Raw genomic sequence first — 19895 nt, 5'->3', positions numbered from 1 at the left:
GGAAGCCACTTGCTGTAGCTGCATGACTAGAGGAAATTGTTGCAGTTAGGCAAGGTGACTTGACCAAAACTTCAAAGAGATGATGGTAAGCATTATAGTTTGAGTGCTGCCAGCTCTTGGTGCCATGAACAGAACAGAACAGAACAGAACAGAACAGAACAGAATAGAATAGAATAGAATAGAATAGAATAGAATAGAATAGAATAGAATAGAATAGAATAGAATAGAATAGAATAGAATAGAATAATAGCATAGAGTGGAGTAGAGCAGAATAGAATTAACCAGGTTGGAAGTGACCTTTGAGATCATCAAGTCCAGCCTATCATCCAACACTATGACTAAACCATGGCACCAAGCACCCCATCCAGTCTCTTCCTAAACACCTCCAGTGATGGTGACTCCACCACCTCCCTGGGCAGCACATTCCAATGGGCAATCACTCTTTCTATGAAGAACATCTTCCTAACATCCAGCCTAAACCTCCCCTGGTGCAGCTTGAGGATGTGTCCTCTTGTTCTGGTGCTGCTTGCCTGGGAGAAGAGACCAGCCCCCACCTGTCTACAACCTCCCTTCAGGTAGTTGTAGAGAGCAAGAAGGTCTCCCCTGAGCCTCCTCTTCTCCAGGCTAAGCAACCCCAGCTCCCTCAGCCTCTCCTCATAGGGCTGTGCTCCAAACCCCTCACCAACTTTGTTGCCCTTCTCTGGACACATGGCTAAATTCCCTCACATGGCTAAATTCCCTCTCAGCAGTCCTGTCAGGGGCTGGCTAAAGGTAAAATTAAATGTACACAGTGAATTCATAGAGAAGACCCAGCCCTGATCTGTGATGAGAGATTGAATAGCTGCAATTACATGACCAAGAGAATTTGCTAACATAAGGGTTAAGATTCCTCAGTCTCCTTCTTCCTAGTATATCTGAAGCCATTGTGCAATCTGCTTCTGATGATCAGATATCTGCAGCCACAGATATTGCAAGATCCCTTCCTAAGGTGAGAAGAAAAGGCACCATAATTGTGAGGGTGAGTCATGCATAATTCCTGGTTCCGTGCTGGTGTCTTTGCTCGTCATGCGAAACGTGAGCCCTACCCAGTGGTTCCAAAGGCTCCCTCAAGCCTACCTGTTCTCTCTCCTTCTCCAAAAGACAGAAGCTGTCTTTCAAGGTGATGGTAGTTTTAGGCTGTGCCTAGAAAATTTTCCACAGATCTTGAACAGAAAGTGATAGAATGTGAATAAATTAGCACTGGATGCAAAAGGGAAAGAATGATAAGGTCCAAATAATCTCATTGGCCTGGTATCCAACATAAACTTAGTCTGCTTGACTAGCTTTCTCTCTTTTCTACTCCTTTGCTCTAGCAGATACCAGCTCTGGCTTCTGCTGGCTTTGCTGACCTTGGCTGTGTTGCTCTGTTGTGGTTAGTACTAGCCATTCTCTGCTCTTCTTTTCTCTCCTTTACCATGTACAGGGTGGGGGGAAGGGGAAGCTATTAGTAGCCCCCTGCTTTTGTCCAGGGGGGTTCTTGTGTTGTTCATAAATGGTGTGTATATATATGTAAATATTGCACATTTTGTACATACTGCTCACATTTCATATCTTGGATTGTAGGCTTGCTTGTAAATACAGCTTCATTTGCTTTCCATCTGGCAAATTTATGTGTGTGGGGGGGAATTTTCTACCCACCACGAAGGCAATATCTGTAGGGGCTCTAAAGGGAAGAAACTGGCAAATGTGGGGAAAAGGGATGGTAAACTCTGCAGGGAAGTGGCCTGTGTTGCACAGGAGCTGGTTATACCGCCTTGAGATGCACACACTCAGCATTTTCAAAGGCTTCCCCAAGCAGCCCAAGAGAATAAGGCAACTCTGCAGCAAATAGGTTGAAACTCCTGGAGGACAGCAGATAGGCAAGGTTGCTAGCAGGTAGTGAGGCAGTCACATGCTATTGATAGACACACTCTCATAACCAGGTAAAAAGCTCTCCATCCACATCTGTCTAGTTGTGTGCTTAACAAAAAGGTTACCAAATGACTTCACAACTTGTCAGCAAAGGAATTCCCAAGAAGACAAAGATGCCTAAGGGAAGAGCTGTTAAAAGACTGTGCCTGCAGACTTCCTCCAGTAAATGGCTGGACCTGGAATAACTGGAATTATATTTTCAAACTGGGATGGGCATTAATATCAGGGTGAGGAGGACAGAGATTGCTGCCATATGCATCTTGCTTCTGCCAGTGAATCATTCCTTGAATTTCCAGGTTCGTGCTTTACACCCAAAGTCTGAGCAGTCAACAAGGCTGCAGTTAATACAGCTAAGAAGGCAGAGGATGGACAATCAGCATGTGATTACAGGATCACAGGATGTTAGGGGTTGGAAGGGACCTCCAGAGATCATCCAGTCCAACCCCTCTGCCAGAGCAGGAGCATAGAATCCAGCACAGATTAGCAGTCACTTAGGATCCTCTTCTCTTGGTGCTGTTCTTCTCTGCTGAAATGCTGAATGGTTCTCCAAGCTTCATATGACAATGTAACAACAGAGTCTTTCTCTGCCTAGGAAACCATGCTCCTACATAGCAAAATATGTACTTGAATACTTCAATCTCCCTATGCCTGCACATTGGCCAGAATAGTTTCCTCACACACACACAAAAGTTGGATTCCTTAGATCTCAAGACACTTCCCAAAGCCAAACATGCATCAGCATTCCTCACCTTGAAAATCAGGAGAGAGGAAGACAAGGAAAAGAGCTCAGCTGGGGGGAAAAAAGGCCATGGTCTTAAGACATCCACAGTGTTGTCTGCTGGATCTTGTTGCATCTCACAAGGGAATTTCCTCAGATGGATGGATATATATAGAGAGAGAGAGATAGACAGGCAGACAGATACCCTTGAGCTACGCAGACTAAGTGCCCATTTTGTCCCACAAGCACAGGTGTTGGTTCAGGTTTGTGTGTTTCTGTCTTGGTGAATGGGACATTTCTGAACATAGGTGTTCAGGAGCTCTACAAGGAGTAAGCTGAGAAAGAATAAACATCAGATGTTGGCTTCTGATTTGTATCTTGAATGCCCACACAGGAATCTAAAGCCAAAGCAAAGCATTCCCTGTGGTTTGGAATGGTCTGCAGCAGATAAACTGGGCCACAGCATTCAGAAGTAAAGCTAGGTAGGGAAAGAGCTTGAGGTCCAAATATAACTTGCACCCAAGGTCCCTGGACCAGAACCTTTCAATACTTGACTTTAGAACAAAATGTTCTGTTAGGTTGAGATGTTTCCATGTGACCCTGTGCCTTCAGCTGGAAATACAATAGCAATGAATGCTGCATGCATTAAACCAAGAAATGGTTTCAACTCCTAGTTGAAACTGAAACAGTTAGTACAAACACTTCTCACTTGTCAAATAAGTCAATGAGAGGCTGAGGGAGCTGAGGTTGTTTAGCCTGGAGAAGAGGAGGCTCAGGGGAGACCTCATTGCTGTCTGCAGCTAGCTGAAGGGTGGTTGCAGACAGGAGGGGGTTGGTCTCTTCTCCCAGGCAACCAGCACCAGAACAAGAGGACACAGTCTCAAGCTGTGCCAGGGGAGGTTTAGGCTGGAGGTGAGGAGAAAGTTCTTCCCAGAGAGAGTTGTTAGCCATTGGAATGTGCTGCCCAGAGAGGTGGCAGAGTCACCATCCCTGGAGATGTTCAAGAGGGGATTGGATGTGGCACTTGGTGCCATGGTTTAGTCATGGGGTCTGTGGTGACAGGTTGGGCTTGATGATCTTTGAGGTCTCTTCCAACCTTGGTGATTCGATGATTCTGTAATTATCTTTTCCCCCTCCTCCAAAAAGTTCCTATTAGACCCACAAGAGATGTATCCATGCTGTGCACAAAGAACAGGAGCACACATGGTGCAGGTGCCCTGTGAATGCCTTGCACTAATTGGGGTTTAGAAACGTTTCAAGCTTGTTCAGGATGCACTGGGTCTATACCACAAAGATCTCCAAGAAAATCCATGCCCACTATTGTTTAATACCTTTGTAAGTCTGACAGAAATCTTGGTGCCCATGTCACCAGCAAGAACATGATGGTCAGGAAGGTTTTATGATATTGTGGGAAGGAGCACAACTTTTTCTGGGTTATATTTCCTTGCACAGAGAGGCTGTGCTGCTGCAGACAGGCTTTTGCTTTTGAAGATGGGTCTGGTGAGCACAGATCTATAGCTTGACAACTTTTCTGCTGTGTTGTCAGTTGTCAGTACTGTGTTGTACTGGCCCTAAAACCCCAAACCAGGTTTTTAGGGCTCACTGCATGCATTTGGCATATATAACATTACACAGCCAATTAACCTGGGTTCTTGAGGGCACCAGGGTAAGAGACGATGGAAAACAAAGCTAAGATCACCTACCCATAAGGCTTCCCAAAGAATGGTTTGGGTTGGAAGGGACCTCTAAAGGTCATCTAGTCCAACCCCAAGATCACACAGGAGGTAGCACTGCTTACAAATGAGGCTGGTATGCAGGGCTTACCTCATCTCTGCAGAATGAGTTTTGGTAGGATGCAGTGTGTTGTCAAACTTTGCTTCCCCATCTGTTAGCATCCCTTTTCTCTTGAGACTCCAACAGCCAGAACACTGGCTGAAGCAAAACTTGTGAGTGAAGGGTCTAGAAAGGGACCATGGAATATGGGACACAAAAAGCTGCCAGAGACCTCATTGCTCTCTACAACTACCTGAAAGGACATTGTAGAGAGCTGGTGCTGGTCTCTTCTCACAGGTAATTAGTGATGGAACATCAGGGAATGGCCTCAAGCTACAACTGGGTAGGTTTAGACTGGACAGTAGGAAAATTTCTTTTCACAGAAAGAGTGATCACAGAATGAGCTGCCCAGGGAGGTGGTCGACTCACCAACCCTGGATGTGTTTAAAGGTTGTTTGGATGTGGTGCTTGGTGATATGGTTTAGGGGTGACCCTTGCAGAGCAGGGCTCTGGGTTGGACTTGGTGATCCTGAGGCTCTTTTCCAACCTGAATGTTTCTGTGATTCTGTGATTCCACGATTCTGTGCTCAGCAGGTAGAAAATGTGCTTGTGGCAAGAAAGGTTCTTAGCTGCTTTGACAACCATACAAAACCATCACACAAGGGTTTATCACTTTAGTATCCAGTGGGTCTTTGCTACCTGTGTTTACAATTTGCCTGCAATTACCAAGTCACCTGCACAGCAGAATTTAAGTGCAAGAGTCAAACAAGTTCAGGTAACTTTTTCTTTAGTGAAAACAAGACCTGCAGTTACCAGCAAGGAGCCTAAGCAGTGGCTGTGAGCTATCATATTTCTGAGCAACCCAGTCACCAGGTACCCTGTTACAAACACCCTGTTGCTATAACAACCGATAATAGGATTAGACTTGAAAGACCGGTTAAGATTCACAAGGAATTTAATAACTGGATCTCATTCTTACCAACCACAACCTGTTTCATCAGAGCTTTTTTCCCCCTGTTCCCTCTGAAACCACGAGCACCATTCCCTATTGTTCCATTAAGATCAAGGTTGTGCCTTTCATGTTCTGTTTTAATTGTAAGAGTTAAGTTCTTCAGGCTCACAGTATATAAAATTCCTGCCTCAGATGCCCTTCAGAATTTTGGCATCCCAAATGAGGCAGACAGTTGTCAATATGCAGCAGAAAACTGGGGGGCACCAGCTGACTGGCTGATGTTGTCCCACTCCTTTGGACACAAGCAACTGGGGAACACAGGCTTCTGGCAAATCCTTCCTGAAGCAGCAGCCTGTTGAAGTCTGTGCTTCTGGTTAGAAGCAGAGAAAGGTGAACACGTGGGGGGCACCATGGACTGGAGTGGGAGCTGCAGGAGAAGACTCATACCCCCCTAAGAGCAAAGCAACTGCCTGGAGCTGAGAAGCCAGAGTGAATTGTTGTGCAGTAGAGCACCAGAACCTGAAATGAAGGATCCTGGATGTGAGACAACAGAGAGGGCACAGATTCATGGAGCTTTGATTTACAGTCTGCACTCACTTGGCAAACCTTCCTCTCCTCCTTTGTTTTACTTCAACAGTGATTCCAATGGGCAATCTCTCTTTCTGTGAAGATCTTCCTAACATCCAGCCTAAACCTCCCCTGGTGCAGCTTGAGACTGTGTCCTCTTGTTCTGTCATTGGTGCCTGGGAGAAGAGACCAACTCCCAGCTGGCTGCAACCTCCCTTCAGGTAGTTGTAGAGAGCAAGAAGGTCTCCCCTGAGCCTCCTCCTCTCCAGACTAAGCAACCCCAGCTCCCTCAGCCTCTCCTTGTAGGACTTGTGCTCCAGACCCCTCCCCAGCTTTGTTGCCCTTTTGTTGCAGTTTTGCACAGCAAGATTTAGGCTTTGCAATTTTTAGGGTTTGGGGAAAGGGAATTATTAGTCCCAAGCTGCACAGAGAGGAGCATCAAATTAGTCTATTGTTTAAAGCTGTGGTTTCCCTGCCTTTTCTTATTCTACCAAAAACTACTTCTCAAACAAACTAAGCCAAACCAAAACAAACCCAAGCAAAACCAAACAAAACTCACAAACAAAACCAAACGAAACCAAAAACCAAACCAAACAACATTCAAGTATGCCTTTCTGAAAGGGAAAACAATGACAAGGCATGCTAATCCCTGAAATAAATCCTTCCTGTTACCATACCTATTAGCCCCCTCTGATGCAAGCTGATATGTCCAGAGTGCTCTCACAATCATTCCAGTACTACAAATGGTTATGAAGTGAAAGATATAGAGTACAATAGAATATAGAATAGAATAGAATAGAATAGAATAGAATAGAATAGAATAGAATAGAATAGAATAGAATAGAATAGAATAGAATAGAACAGAACAGAACAGAACTATTGTCTGGAACTGGACATGCAGGGTACAGCAGTGTGGCTCTACATGGCACCAGACAGCCCCACTTGAATCTAATTAGCTCAGGCTCAGTTCTGGCACTGCTAGTGACAGTAGTGGGAAGAGAATGACAGGGTGTTTATGGTCCTAGAAGGAGAAGGGCAGGGTGGAGCACAGACAGAAAACCATCAGCTCTTTGGAGATGGGGAGCAGTGGCACATCAGCACCAGGGCTAGAGCCAGGAGCGGGGTGCTGCCAGGAAGTTTAGTAACTCACGGCAGAGCGAGTTGGGCTCTGCATTGCACTGGGATAATTAGTCCCCACCCGCAGAGCCAGTGCCTTGCACTTCCTGCAGTGCTCATTGCACCCTGCTGGATGACTCTACTGCATTCCCCAGCACATCTCACATTACTCAGGTTTGCATTACGCAGCAGATGACATCCCTTTCCCTGGAAACCTGGCTGAAAATCCACCTTTTTATCTAGGGATAACAAAGCTCCATGTTTTGCCATGCTGTGGTCTCTTTGCACTAAAACAGAATTCTCACTGAGTGGATTTGGAAGCTTTCTCCAGGATTTCTGGAAGTGAATAGTCATGTTAGCTTGTAAGTGACTGTGTTTCCTTAGATTTGCTGGGGCTGGTGGACAGCCAGAAATCCTCCACATACTGATAGCAGAGCTCTGCAGCACGGAGAAGCACTTCTGCAGCACAGGAGTGCTTGCAAGAAGCACTGCAGACATGAATGAGAACTGTACAGCTGCACCATGGGGCTTGCATCTGCAGCAGAATCTGTTAAGTGGACAGAATGAACGTGGTGAACAGCTGATCCATAACACTCAGTAAGGCCAAAGCAGCTAAGCAGCACTGAATTTACTGCACTTCTGTGCTGAGGTTACTAGGTAAGAGAAGCACCATGCAGCAGATCAGATATTTCATGTGCACAAAGGGCTTATTTCCATCTGTTACAGAATGTGTTTTTAAACACACTTTCACCTGGGAAACTCTGGGGAGGGCAAAAAAATATAGTAGTTGTGCAAATAGAAAAATAGAGGGGGAAGGTAATTTAGGAATAAAATCAATTAGTTCTGTATTTAGGGAAAAGCTTCATGCAGACACTCACTCAGGCTGGAATCATATAGCCAACTCAACAGAGTGCAGTTGCAAATAATTTATGCAAACATACCACAATCACATGTGTTGATGTTCTGGAGAGAGCCAAGGCTCCCAGCCCTTATCTAACTGGAATTGAGTCCAGAGATTCAGCTGACAAATTGCTAGGAACACTGCTCTGGCCCATCCCTCAAGGTGATAGAATCATAGAATTGAAAGGGTTGGAAGGGGCCCCAAGGATCACCCAGGTCCAACTCCACTGCCATGGGCAGGGACACCTCACACTAGATCAGGTTCTTTAAATACAGTTTTACACTGGAATGATTTAGGTTTTTCAGAGATGAAAATAGCAGTGTTCAACAGCCTAAAGATGTAAACATCTTAGTTTGTGTCTTGGTTCAGACCTGTCTGGGTATTATAGAATCATTGAATTGTTAGGGTTGGAAGGGACCTCAAGGATCACCCAGTTCTAAGCTTCATGGGCAGGGACACCTCACACTACAGCAGGTTGCTCACAGCTACATTCAGCCTGCCCTTAAAAACTTCCAGGGATGAGACTTCCACCACCTCCCTGGGCAACCTGTGCCAGGCTCTCACCACCCTCATGGGGAACAACTTCTTCCTAACATCCAATCTGAATCTACCCATTTCTAGTTTTGTTCCATTCCCCCCAGTCCTATCACTCCCTGACACCCTAAAAAGTCCCTCCCCAGCTTTCTTGTAGCCCTCTTCAGATACTGGAAGGCCACAAGAAGGTCTCCTGGGAGCCTTCTCTTCTGCAGACTGAACAGCCCCAACTCCCTCAGTCTGTCTCCATAGGAGAGGAGCTCCAGCCCTCTGCTCATCCTCATGGCCCTTCTCTGGACATGCTCCAGCACCTCCAGATCCTTCCTGTAATAGGGGCTCCAGAACTGGATACAGTACTCCAGGTGGGGTCACCTCCATCCTGATTTATGATGCCACATCGACAATCTGCCAAGCCATCCCTTGATGGAAGGCATAACCAGTTAAATCCAGTGGACACATACCACTTTCTTCTGCCAAAAAAAGAGAGCAATTTCCCATTCTAACCATACCTCTCTGCTATTTCCCCACTCTCCATAACTAAATTATAGACTACAGTTTCTTATTGCACAGCACGTGCCATCTTCTGCTCCAAGTGGAGAAAGACAGAGAGAGATAAGACTCACCACTTCATTCTCTTCTCCCTGGTTAAGCTGTGCATAGTGGTTTTTGACAGGATTTTCTCCCATGGAATCACCTTCTGGAGACCTTCTAGAGCACCCTCAGCACAGACCTCCAGGGTTGTGTGCTTGAACCTCCACATTGAGGAAGTGTTCTAAGTACACACCTTCCTTGCAACTCTGCTGATGTGTGAAGTTTGGAGCTCCTCCCTCTCTGTGGGGTTTGCAGGTAGCTTTCATCCCTCCTCCTTTCATTTGTTGTTGGAGTTTTGCAACTGTGAGGGTGTGTGGAAAATTCACTCAAAGACACTGCAAGAAAGAAAAAGTGAGACCCTAGAAGTGTTTGCCACAATATGGCAGTGGATCATAGCTCAGGTGCAAGCAAGTGCTGTTGGTATGCAGCTTGCAGGGGAGGGCAAGAGGGATTGGTTTTCTTTGAGAGACTGTGGAATCAGAAGTGTATCCAAACAAGAAGTAAAATAGGCTTTGTGGTTGTTAACACATAGCAACCAGCCTGAACTAAGTGTCCAGCTGTGCTCCTCATACATGCCTTGGAGAAAAACTCCAGTTCTGGCACTGGAAACAGGGGCCCCAGTTTGTACAGATGGATTTATGAGCTGGCTGTCAGGACCCACCCATGGGGGATCTGTAACCAATACTTCTATTTATGACTAAAAGCATGATCACAGAATGTCTTCTGACTTCACTGTGAAACATCACTGAGGTTATTCACTCCTGAGAGACACTGAAGTTCCTCAGTGGTGTCATAGAGCAGGGTACAAATGTCTCTTACCTGTAAATCAGTGCCAAAAGGAAATTGGCAGAAACACAGCACTGAGGGCTTGATAACCTCTGCTATTTTTTTTTCCCTTCCTTCTATTTTTTTTATTGTTACCATCAGGTTGTATTTGTTTATTACTCTTGTGACTCACCCTCATTTTCCTTGCTATTTCCTCGTCCTTTGCTACTTTTTAAGAAGTTACACACAAAATGTCTGAGGAATGAGGTCAGGAGAGGCAAACCTGCTCTTCCAGCAAATATGTTAAGGAAGTTAGAATATTATTTCTAGGGTGACTGGAACACAGCAAGAGGTGCCAAGTTAGTTCCTACTCATCAGCATTTTACTTCCACATGGCAAGTCTCAGACATCTCAAGCACCAGGAAAGACCACTGCCTAGCTTGCTGTGGGCAGGCTCAGAGAAACTGAAATGGGAGACATGCAGGGAACAAAGAAGAGAAAGTGGGGGAGCTAGGTTAATCAGGACAAGAAAAGCTGCCCTTTGTTTATCACATGACTCAAGCATAGACCGGGTGTAAAACATTCATCATTCCCAGCAAAATCTGCTAAGCCAGAAGCAAGGAAGATGGTGGAATGTGTTCATTTACTCAAGCAGGTTCAGTCTCTCCAGCAGGAAACTCCTCTAAAGACCTCACCTCTATCCTGCATTACAACCTTTAGTTATATGTTGCTCTCTACTGTTCAAAGGAAGAATGGCAGACTAATCCCTAAATAAATCCAGTTATTTGCATCATGTCCTACCAAGCATTGTCATTCTCATCATTCACTTGTAGTATTTTGATGGAGATAACAAAAAAAGTAACTGTTCAAGTTAAAACACAAAAGCACAGGTGAGGTTTAAAGCACAGATATTCCCTTATGTTCATGAGTAAATAAATGTAACAGCAAGCAACTGACAAAACTGTGTGGCTTACCTCATCCCTAGAACATCGATCTCGGCCCTGAAAATGTGTTGTAGCCCTGAAAAAGTGTTATATCAACCTCGTGCGACTTACTTTGCTCTGAAAAATCCCACTGTATGAAGAGCAGCTTAACCTATAAACACCCCAAATCTCTTTTCCTGCTTAACTAAGGCCGGTTCTGGGCATATCAAGAAGGAAGCTGGCGACAGTCCACAGTGCAGCACAGGGGAAAGCGAGAAAGGAGTCAAACAACATGGTCTGCAAGGGAAGAGAGATGAATATTTCTTACAGGTTAATTCTCTCCACAGCAGACATAAAGAACATAATTTTCTGCTTGAGTGCAGCTAGAGTTTATGTGCTTGAAAACTGTTGTCAGGCTTCCTCTCAGTCTCCTTTTCTTTAGGATCAACAACCTTCAATAATTTCATTCAGCCCAACGATAAAAACTAATTAAAGTGTTCGTACTGTGGAGTCAAATTTAGTGTCTGTGCTCTCTGAGCACACACTGCAGATTCAGTACGTTGTGGGGAAATACCTGTTTGCTATTCTGTTGTTGTAACATAATGGGGAAATTAAAATGGATTTTCTTGGCACAAGTTGTTTTTTAAGGGTGAAATAATAATTAGAGGGTTTGTGCTGACACGCTCATTTTCAAGACTGGAGTATTTCATCAGCAAGAGGTTGAGAAGGGAAGGTATTTGCACTTGATGATGGTGAATGTGCCTGCTTTCACTGACTCTGATGGCTCGATCAATACTCTGACCGCACTCGGTCAAAGCAGGGAGCAAATTGAAAGAGGTCCGCCTCAAATCGCTCCCTCCCGGCCGCCGCCGCCGCGGTCGGAACCTTAGCGCGGGGAGGCGCAGTTTCGAGCCGGGCGGGCTGCAGCGGACCGCGCCGTCCGGAAGCGGCGGCAGCGGCTCCGTCAGTCCGTGGCCGCCGCGGCTCTGCCTGCCCTTGCCCGCTGCAGCCCGGGGCGCCGGAGCCCCGACCGGCGGCCGCGGTGCGGGCGGCTCCTTCAGGACCTTCCCGGTCGTGAGGATGTGGCGGACGCGAGGGGCAGCGGCTTGGTGAGCGGGGCGGGCCGTGGCGGGGGTCGGGGCGGGCTGTGGCAGGGGTCAGGGCGGGCGCGGAGGGCCGCCGGCGGGCCCGGTCCCCGCGGGAGGGCGGCCGCAGTGCGGGTGGAGCGCTGGCCAGAGCCGTGCCCCTCTCCCGTCTCTTCCGATCTCGCGGCCTCTGCTCCGGGCGTCGTGTCCGTTGTAACCTGCTGCCGGCTGAGCAGGCCTTGGGCACCGCTGGGACCGGAGCTGCCGGCCGGGGAGGCCAGAGCCGCACAGCGGTTCGGGGTGCAAGGTAGGGGTGTACGTGTGAATGGCATAGGGCTGAGCATGGGGCCTGCTGGGGTGAAACTGATGCTCCCAGGCAGGGAAATCCTCCATCCTTCAGATCCCCTGGGGCTGCGTTTCCTGCCTCCCCGCCCTAGGGAGCTCGGGATGCCTTTGTGCTCCGGACCTTGGCTTTCTTCAGCAGCTGCCCTACGTTCCCCTTGTTTTTCACCATTCCTCTGCACCGTTCCAGACAGGAGCAGTGAAACCGAGTGGCCGGCAGCCTCAAATGCTCCCTAACAGACGTGGGAGCAGCAGCAGGGCCGTGAGTGGTGTCTGCTTCCAAGTGAGAAGGAAAACGCTGCTTTTTGTTGGGATGTGCTGGAAAGACTCCTTTGCAGTCACAGCTATTGAAAGTGTTATTTAAAGAAGGTTGTACCCCAGCAGAAGTGGGGATGGTTTTGAACTCTTAAACTGGAACAAGAGGTGTAAAATGTTAGGCATGGCTTCCGGGTGGAACACTTAGCTGCTGATGGCAACAGGCCACATTTTCCTTTTGACCAGTTATCTGTCATCTCATGGCGGTGCAAGAGCAGTCAGGGTGCAGACCTGTGATCAAGCAGGCTCTAATGACAGAGCTAGTCATGTCTGCAAGGCTAATTTTTTCTCCTTATTCTTTAACAAAGTTTTCCAGAGGCTTCAGGATTTGGAACTCACTAAATACTTCATTTAAGAGCATTGGTTTGGCAGCCTCTTCAGTGTAACTGCACTTCTCAGTGCAAATGTTTTGTAGTGTGGAGGCACTGCTATTTGTTGTTGTTGTTATGTAGCCACTCTTGTACTGCTGCTGTCTGTGGTTAATTTCTGAGCCTCTTGTAATTCCATGTCAAAGAGGAGAAACTTCTGACACCTTCAGGAACTCTTCTACTCCTGCTTGTCATTCTCTTTCTAGGTACTAAGTTTGTTATTGCAAAGGCACAGCCTTCTGAATAGTTTAGTATAGCAACAAGGGAATATCCTTCAAAGGTGTAGTGACTTTTGTGAACAAGGACTTTCCTAACTGACAGTGGAGTTCCTCCTTTTGATAAATTTCCATTACAGTAAAGGAAATTTCTAAACATAGAGAACTGGGAGAAACTCTCTCAACTCCCATCATTCTGATTTTTAACTCGTGAATAGAATAGAATTGAATTGAATTGAATAGACCAGGTTGAAAAGACCTTCAAGGTCATGAAGTCCAACCTATCACCCAACATTATCTCATCAACTAACCCATGGCACCAAGGGCCTCATCCAGTCTCCCCCTAAACACCTCCAGTGATGGTAACTTCACCACCTCCCTGGGCAGCACATTCCAATGGCCAATCACTCTTCCTGTGAAGAACTTCTTCCTAACCTCCCCTGGTGCAGCTTGAGACTGTGTCCTCTTGACTTCCCAAAGCTCAATTCCTGAGTCAAAAGTGCTTTTATAACAAAGTCAAACTTCTTTGGACATTAAGACTATGCCTGTCATAGATCATGTCATCAAGTCCAACCTATTACCTAACACCTCCTGACAACTAAACCATGGCTTCGAGTGCCACATCCAATCTTTTTGTGAGCACTTTCAGGGATGGTGACTCCACCACCTCCCTGGGCAGCACATTCTAGTGGCAAATTTCACTTTCTGTGAAGAATTTCTTCCTAGCATCAGCCTAAATCTCCCCTGGCACAGCATTGCCTTAGAAGAGATGATTGCAGTATCTCTCTCTCTGGGAAGAACTTTCTCCTCACCTTGAGCCTAAACTTCCCCTGGCACAGCTTGAGACTGTGTCCTCTTGTTCTGGTGCTGGGTGCCTGGGAGAAGAGACCAACCCCCACCTGGCTACAACCTCCCTTCAGGGAGTTGGAGAGAGCAAGAAGGTCTCCCTGGATAGCTGGAAATTGTACCTGCAGAATGATGCTCTTAATTAGAGGAAGCTCTGGGGAGACCTTCTTGCTCTCTACAGCTACCTGAAGGGAGGTTGCAGCCAGGTGGAGGTTGGTCTCTTCTCCCAGGCAAGCAGCACCTGAAGAAGAGGACACAGTCACAGGCTGTGCCAGGGGAGGTTTAGGCTGGAGGTTAGGAAGAAATTCTACACAGAGAGAGTGATGGCCCATTGGAATGTGCTGCCCAGGGAGGTGGTGGAGTCACCATCACTGGACGTGTTTAGGAGGAGAGTTGATGGGGTGCTTGGTGCCATGGGTTAGTTGATTAGGTGGTGTTGGATGATAGGTTGGATGTGATGATCTCGAAGGTCTTTTCCGGTCTGTTCTGTTCTATTCTGTTCCTTTTCTGTTCCATTCCTATTCTATTCTATTCCACTCCTGTTCTATTCTATTCTATCTGTAACCAGCTCAAAGGTGATGTGAATTGCTTCTAAGGAGGTTACTGAGTTAGTGGTGTGCTGAGGGTCTGTGGTACTTAGAGGTTTTCTTTCTTCCTTTCAGTGTCATCTGCCGCAGCCTGGCAAACAGGAGCTGTGGAATAAAACGAAAACCAGCACTGCAAAACCTGCATCTTGCTTCCCGGGGCATACATCATCCCTGCCACCCAAGTTCAAAGTTTCCAAGGCCTCAACTAAGGACATCCCTCCAGCAGTTCTCCTCTCTGAATCGTCTTCCCCTGCGCAAAGCAAAGCTTTTAAGTGTCAGATATGGGTACCAGCCCCACAGGAACTTTTGGCTCGCTAGGCTGGCATCAAGGCTTCTCAAAATCCGCTATCTCATACTGGGCTCTGCTGTAGGTGGTGGTTATACAGCCAAGAAGGTACCTGGGAGCTGTTTTGTTTATTTGTGTCTCAGTTCTTGGTATAGCCACAAAAATAACAGCACTTCCTTGTTTGGTTAGCCAATGGCAGTAAAGGTGAGCAGATATGGAAAGCAGATTGGTTAGAGAACCAGCACAGACTTTGAAAGATCCAAGCAGTATCACAGAACACATCTGGCCAAACATCATCCGGTCCAACCTTTGACCCAGCACTGAAGGGTCAACTCTAAACCATGGCCCCCAGTGCCAGGTCCACACACTGCTTAAACCCCTCCAGCACTGCCCTAGGCAGACCATTCCAGTGTTTGAGAATCCTTTCACTGAAGCAGTATTTCCTAGCATCCAGCCTGAACCTCCCCTGGTGCAGCTTGAAACCATTTCCTCTGGTCCTGTTAATTGACACCAAGGAGAAGAGGCTGCTCCCTCCTCGCTCCAGCCTGCCTCTAGGTAGTTGTAGAGAGCAATGAGGTTTCCCCTTATCCTCCTCTTCTGTAGACTGATCAACCCCTGCTCCCTCAGATGCTCCTCCAGGCCCTTCAGCAGCCTCATTGCCCTTCTCTGGACATGCTCCAGCACCTCAATGTCCTTCTTGTAGTGAGGGGCTCAGAACAAAACATTGGAGATGTGGCCTCACCAGGGCTGAGCACAGGGGGATGATCACCTCCCTGTCCCTGCTGGCCACAGTGTTTCTAATGCAAGCCAGGATACCACTGACTTTTTTGGCCACCTGGGCATACTGCTGGCTTATATTTTACTATGCTATCTAAGAAATACTACAATGTTTTATATTGTTGGTATAAGTGTTAGTTTTCAACAGATTGTTCATATGGTTTGTGCCTACATTTCTTCTTCTGTTTCTGCTGTTTGTTTTTCCTTTTTTGTTTGCATTAGACATATGATCAGTGGAAGGACATGATGCCAGATCTGGATGAATATAAGTGGATTGTTCCTGACTTCTTATGGGAGCTTGATGAACATATTGACTTTGGTATCACAAAAGCTAAAATGTTACCTTAATCCAAAGACTTCATTGTAAGGGCTTGGATCCTCAGTGCTTCTCTCCAGTAGTAGCTTTAGAGCTGTGCTCTGAACTTGTATTAGCAGAGTTTGGTGTGTGTCTTCCCAAGGTCTTTGTGTTGGTGTTTTGTAGGAAGAAAGGAAGCACTGTTTAGCATTGGTACTCCATAATTCATCCTTTCACTTAGGAATGTGCTTGGGCCTTTCCTATGGCTGTATGATTCCCCTCTTGAAAGGAGAGTTACAGCGTGATCAAGGGGATTGATAGAGGTTTTCATGGTACTAGGTGCCACAGTTCTTTCTTTCTATATGAATTACATTTGAAAGCACAAAATATACATATTTTACCTATTTATGAGTAAAAGATCAATTGAAAATGCAGAACAGTGAGCCTACCTCTGTATGAAATGATCTTGAAGGTACAGAAGAAACTGAAAGCTACAGATTATGTTCTCTGGTTGCAGTAGGGGCTTTGCACATTTTCAGATGAAAGGTAGGAATCTAAACCCCAACTAGTTAATTCTTCTTATGTGCAGGGTGGTAAGGTGGTGGCTTTTTCAGTTGTGGGGTTGCTTTTTAAGTTGGGAAGATTTTACTCCATGAATGAGCATTGCATAGATGAAAGCAGAGGCTGAGTAGCTGAGACAGGTATTTGATTTCTAATCAGCACTACATTTGATTTTCAAGCTAATAAGCTCAGGGGTTTTTGAAGGGTTACAAAACTGGCTTGCTTTAAATTTCCAAGAGCTGTGCCTAGTAAATGTCTTGCAATCCTACAATAGGCTCTACAAAGTATGTGAGAGAGCAATGCATGAAATGTGGTGAAATGCAGCAGTAAGTTTTAGACAGTTTTGAAGCACCTGAGGCAGCCAACTTAGCAGGAAGTACAAAGTCTGAAACAAAAAAGAGCAGTTGTGTTTTTCAGGCCTGATAACCGTTCCCAGCTCCAGTAGGGGGAGGTACATGTGTATAAGCAAATTTTCCCATTCTGTATTGACAAAAAGAAAAAGGAAAGCAAAAGCCAAGCCCTGAAAGAGCCATTTTTGTTCACAGGAATTGCCAGGATAAAAAACCCTTCCTCATCAGCCGATGTGCTCTTTTCTTTCCCCTAGAAAAACTTATCAAAGCCCTTCCTGATGCAGATGACCTTGCCAAACTTCTGCCTGACTTTGACAAGATTGGAGAGAGCCTTGCTTCCCTGAAAGGATTTTTTTCTCCTGGTGAGAACAATTTTTCAGCTTAGTTTTAATTGTGGAAGCATAATCAATCACACGGTGAGGTTACAGGCGTGTCCTTAGGCAGTAAAAGAAAGCGGATCCTGAAAATGCCTTTTCACTGGGTGTCTCTCCTGAGAGTGTGATGGACACAGGTAAGTGTCATGTGTTTTTAAAAGCAAGGATTCTAGTAGCAAGTACAGAGAACCAAAATGTGATTCTGAATAGAAAACTGAAATTCTTCTGCAACTCTAAACAAAGAGAGGGAAAGCTAAGTTTGTTCAGCAGGTCGTAGAGGCCGAACACGTCCAGCTGGGATTTGGAGAAGGTGAGAGCAGCACTGGTCAGTATCACAGCCAGTGATGGTTCTTAATGTTGCACATGTGAAGTAAGGGATTCATAATGAAGGTCTTATTTTGTGTTGCATTATATTTTCCACCTGGACAGAGCTCCAGAAGGACTGGGTTCAAGGTTTAGCTTAGGCAGGGGCTGAGTTTCAAAGGAGTAGCTGGGAGTACTAAATCCTTCACAGCAGACAAGGGGTTGGTTTGTCAATTCAAGCATGTCCAGGTAGTAGTAGGCTCCATAGTTTTCAGGTTTTGAGAGACTGAAATAGGGCATTTTTCATCAGTGGCCTTTTCACAACTAAAAATGATGGATTTCATCATCATCATCTCTAACTTGCTAATCAGCTCAGCTCAAAACCTCACCCAGGCATTCCTGTAACGAAGTACAAGATTATTACCTATCTTAATAACTATCAAACTACATAGATTTGTATTCATGAGGGGTAACATTAAGTGTGTTGGAAAGTATTTCTGTCTCCATGTGTGTGAGAAGTGTGTTTTCAGTTTTGTAAAACACTGTCAGTGGCAGAGCTGGTGTATTAATCTTAGAAACTCAGCAAGCACCCAGGTAGGAGTCAAGTTCAATGCAGTGACAAGTGGATTACAGTCTCCTATGTATTTTGGCTGTTTAAAGCTGTGGTGGTTTTGACTGGTACTGTGAGGTGTCCCCTGGTATTTGTTATCATACTCCCAGGGGCATAATTGCCATTTGTAATTGTGTGGTCCCCCAGTGAGACAAAGATCCCTCATCTTTGTTTTGCATTTTGGTTTGTGTTGATAATTTGTATTTCCCCTCTTCTGCTGATTTTTCACAGGTTACAATTTGGTTAGTGAAGTCATAGGAGCTTCTGATCTACTTCTGTTGTTAGGTGTGTAAAAGCCCTTTTTACTGCCCTTAACCTGCCTCTTTAAAACCATCTGTTGAAACACTGCTAAGAGGAGAGAATGTCAACATCAACACAGCTAGGCACAGCAATTAGGTACTGAATTAGGGATCACAGGGTGTTAGGGGTTGGAAGGGACCTCAAAAGAGCATCCAGGCTAACTCCCCTGCCAGGGCAGAATCACCTAGGGTAGGTCATACATGAGCACATCCAGGCAGGTTTTGACTGCAGAGAAGGAGACTCCGCAGCCTCTCTGGGCAGCCTGCTCCAGTGTTTTGTCACCCTCACAGTGAAGAAGTTTTCCCTTACGTTCACATGGAACCTCCTCTGCTCCAGCTTGCACCCTTTGTGCTATCATTGGGCATCTCTGAGAGGAGCCTGGCTCCACCTTTCTAATACCCACCCTTCACATCTTTATAAACATGAATGAGGTCACCCCTCAGGCTCCTCTGCTCCAGGCTCCTCCAGCCTTTCTTCATAAGGGAGTTGTTCTGCTCTCTCCAGCATCTTTATGGTTCTGCACTTGACTCTTTCAAGCAGTTCCCTGTCCTTCCTGAATTAAGTGGCCAAAATACTTTCCAATGATGTAAAAACACTTAGATCCTCCCTTAAAAAGCTAATAGGTGAAGAGTTGCTTTTCTCAGCCCCAGTCCTTAGAAGATGCTTTGAATTTTGAGCACTTTCCAGAGGGCTGTTTTGCAAACCTGTGTCGTTGCAGCAGGGATTTCTTTCTTTTACCTCATTACAGTAATACCAATGGAATCTGTGTTATCCTTTCATGTCTGTCAGAAATAACTAACCTCAGAATATTTTCAGAACTTGGGTATTCCAGCTGAAGCTGCCTTGTCATGTAACTAATCTGAGTCTCAGGCTAGATGCAACATTTTCAGCTGAGTTTTAAACTGAATTTCTTTTTCAGTTTCTTGAGGCAAATAATTTTTCATAGGAGCATCAAAGGTCGTTGAGTTAATCATTCATAGGTGTGGAAACTAATTTTATAGTCAGTGTAGCAGGAGGATTTTTAAGTTTGCCTGCTATAAAGGGTTTCTGTAATTACATCCTAGGTTCTCCAGGAGAAACAGCATTCAGAGCTACTGACCAGGGATATGACAATGACAAACAGTTCAAGAAGGTAATTACTCTCTTGCAAATCTAAAATTGTCTTGATGCCAGCTAATTGTAATTGCTTCAGTAGCTTGTTGCAGATGGTTTTTGAGGCAGCTGGGACAGAATTTATCAGTGGGACTGAATGACTTGTGTGTGCATTATTGCTTTTAATATGTAAAGAGTGAAGTGCCAGGAACACTTTTCTACAAGGATATACCAGGCAGACATAAAAAATTCCAGGAATTGCACTCTTCAGGGAATTGCTTGGCAGGGGGAATATAATTTTAGGTGTGTTGGCAGTTTTTCAGGGCATGTTCTCAGTGGCACTTGAGCTTATTACTGAAGTTGGTTTAGGTTTTATATGGAAGCATTTCTGCTTGCAAC

General features: G+C 45.7%; 2 protein-coding genes across 6 annotated transcripts in view; one reads left to right on the top strand and one right to left on the bottom strand.

Annotated features, from left to right (window-relative positions):
* The window catches only part of ATP13A4 (ATPase 13A4), a 56895-nt gene extending 47632 nt beyond the window's left edge, over window positions 1–9263 (bottom strand). The window contains exon 1 of the mRNA XM_068145654.1: window positions 9135–9263. Within this exon, the coding sequence (XP_068001755.1) occupies window positions 9135–9197 (63 nt within the window). The 5' untranslated portion in view covers window positions 9198–9263. The remainder of the gene's footprint in view (window positions 1–9134) is intronic.
* Window positions 9264–11743: 2480 nt separating this feature from the next.
* The window catches only part of OPA1 (OPA1 mitochondrial dynamin like GTPase), a 62301-nt gene continuing 54149 nt past the window's right edge, over window positions 11744–19895 (top strand). For 2 of the 5 annotated variants that reach the window (XM_068145649.1, XM_068145650.1), the window contains exons 1-6: window positions 11744–11899; window positions 14624–14942; window positions 15834–15930; window positions 17072–17179; window positions 18336–18389; window positions 19469–19536. In XM_068145649.1, coding sequence (XP_068001750.1) covers window positions 11871–11899; window positions 14624–14942; window positions 15834–15930; window positions 17072–17179; window positions 18336–18389; window positions 19469–19536 — 675 coding nt within the window. In that variant the 5' untranslated portion in view covers window positions 11744–11870. The remainder of the gene's footprint in view (window positions 11900–14623; window positions 14943–15833; window positions 15931–17071; window positions 17180–18335; window positions 18390–19468; window positions 19537–19895) is intronic. The other 3 variants (XM_068145653.1, XM_068145651.1, XM_068145652.1) reach the window with 2 other exon arrangements.

The sequence above is a fragment of the Melanerpes formicivorus genome, unplaced genomic scaffold (genome assembly GCF_026170545.1).
Source record: "Melanerpes formicivorus ecotype bairdi unplaced genomic scaffold, bMelFor1.0.p_v2 SCAF_12, whole genome shotgun sequence".
NCBI classification, from domain to species: Eukaryota; Metazoa; Chordata; class Aves; order Piciformes; family Picidae; genus Melanerpes; species Melanerpes formicivorus.
The sequence above is the reverse complement of the archived record's forward strand: the minus strand, read 5'-3'. Positions and strand labels throughout refer to the sequence as shown.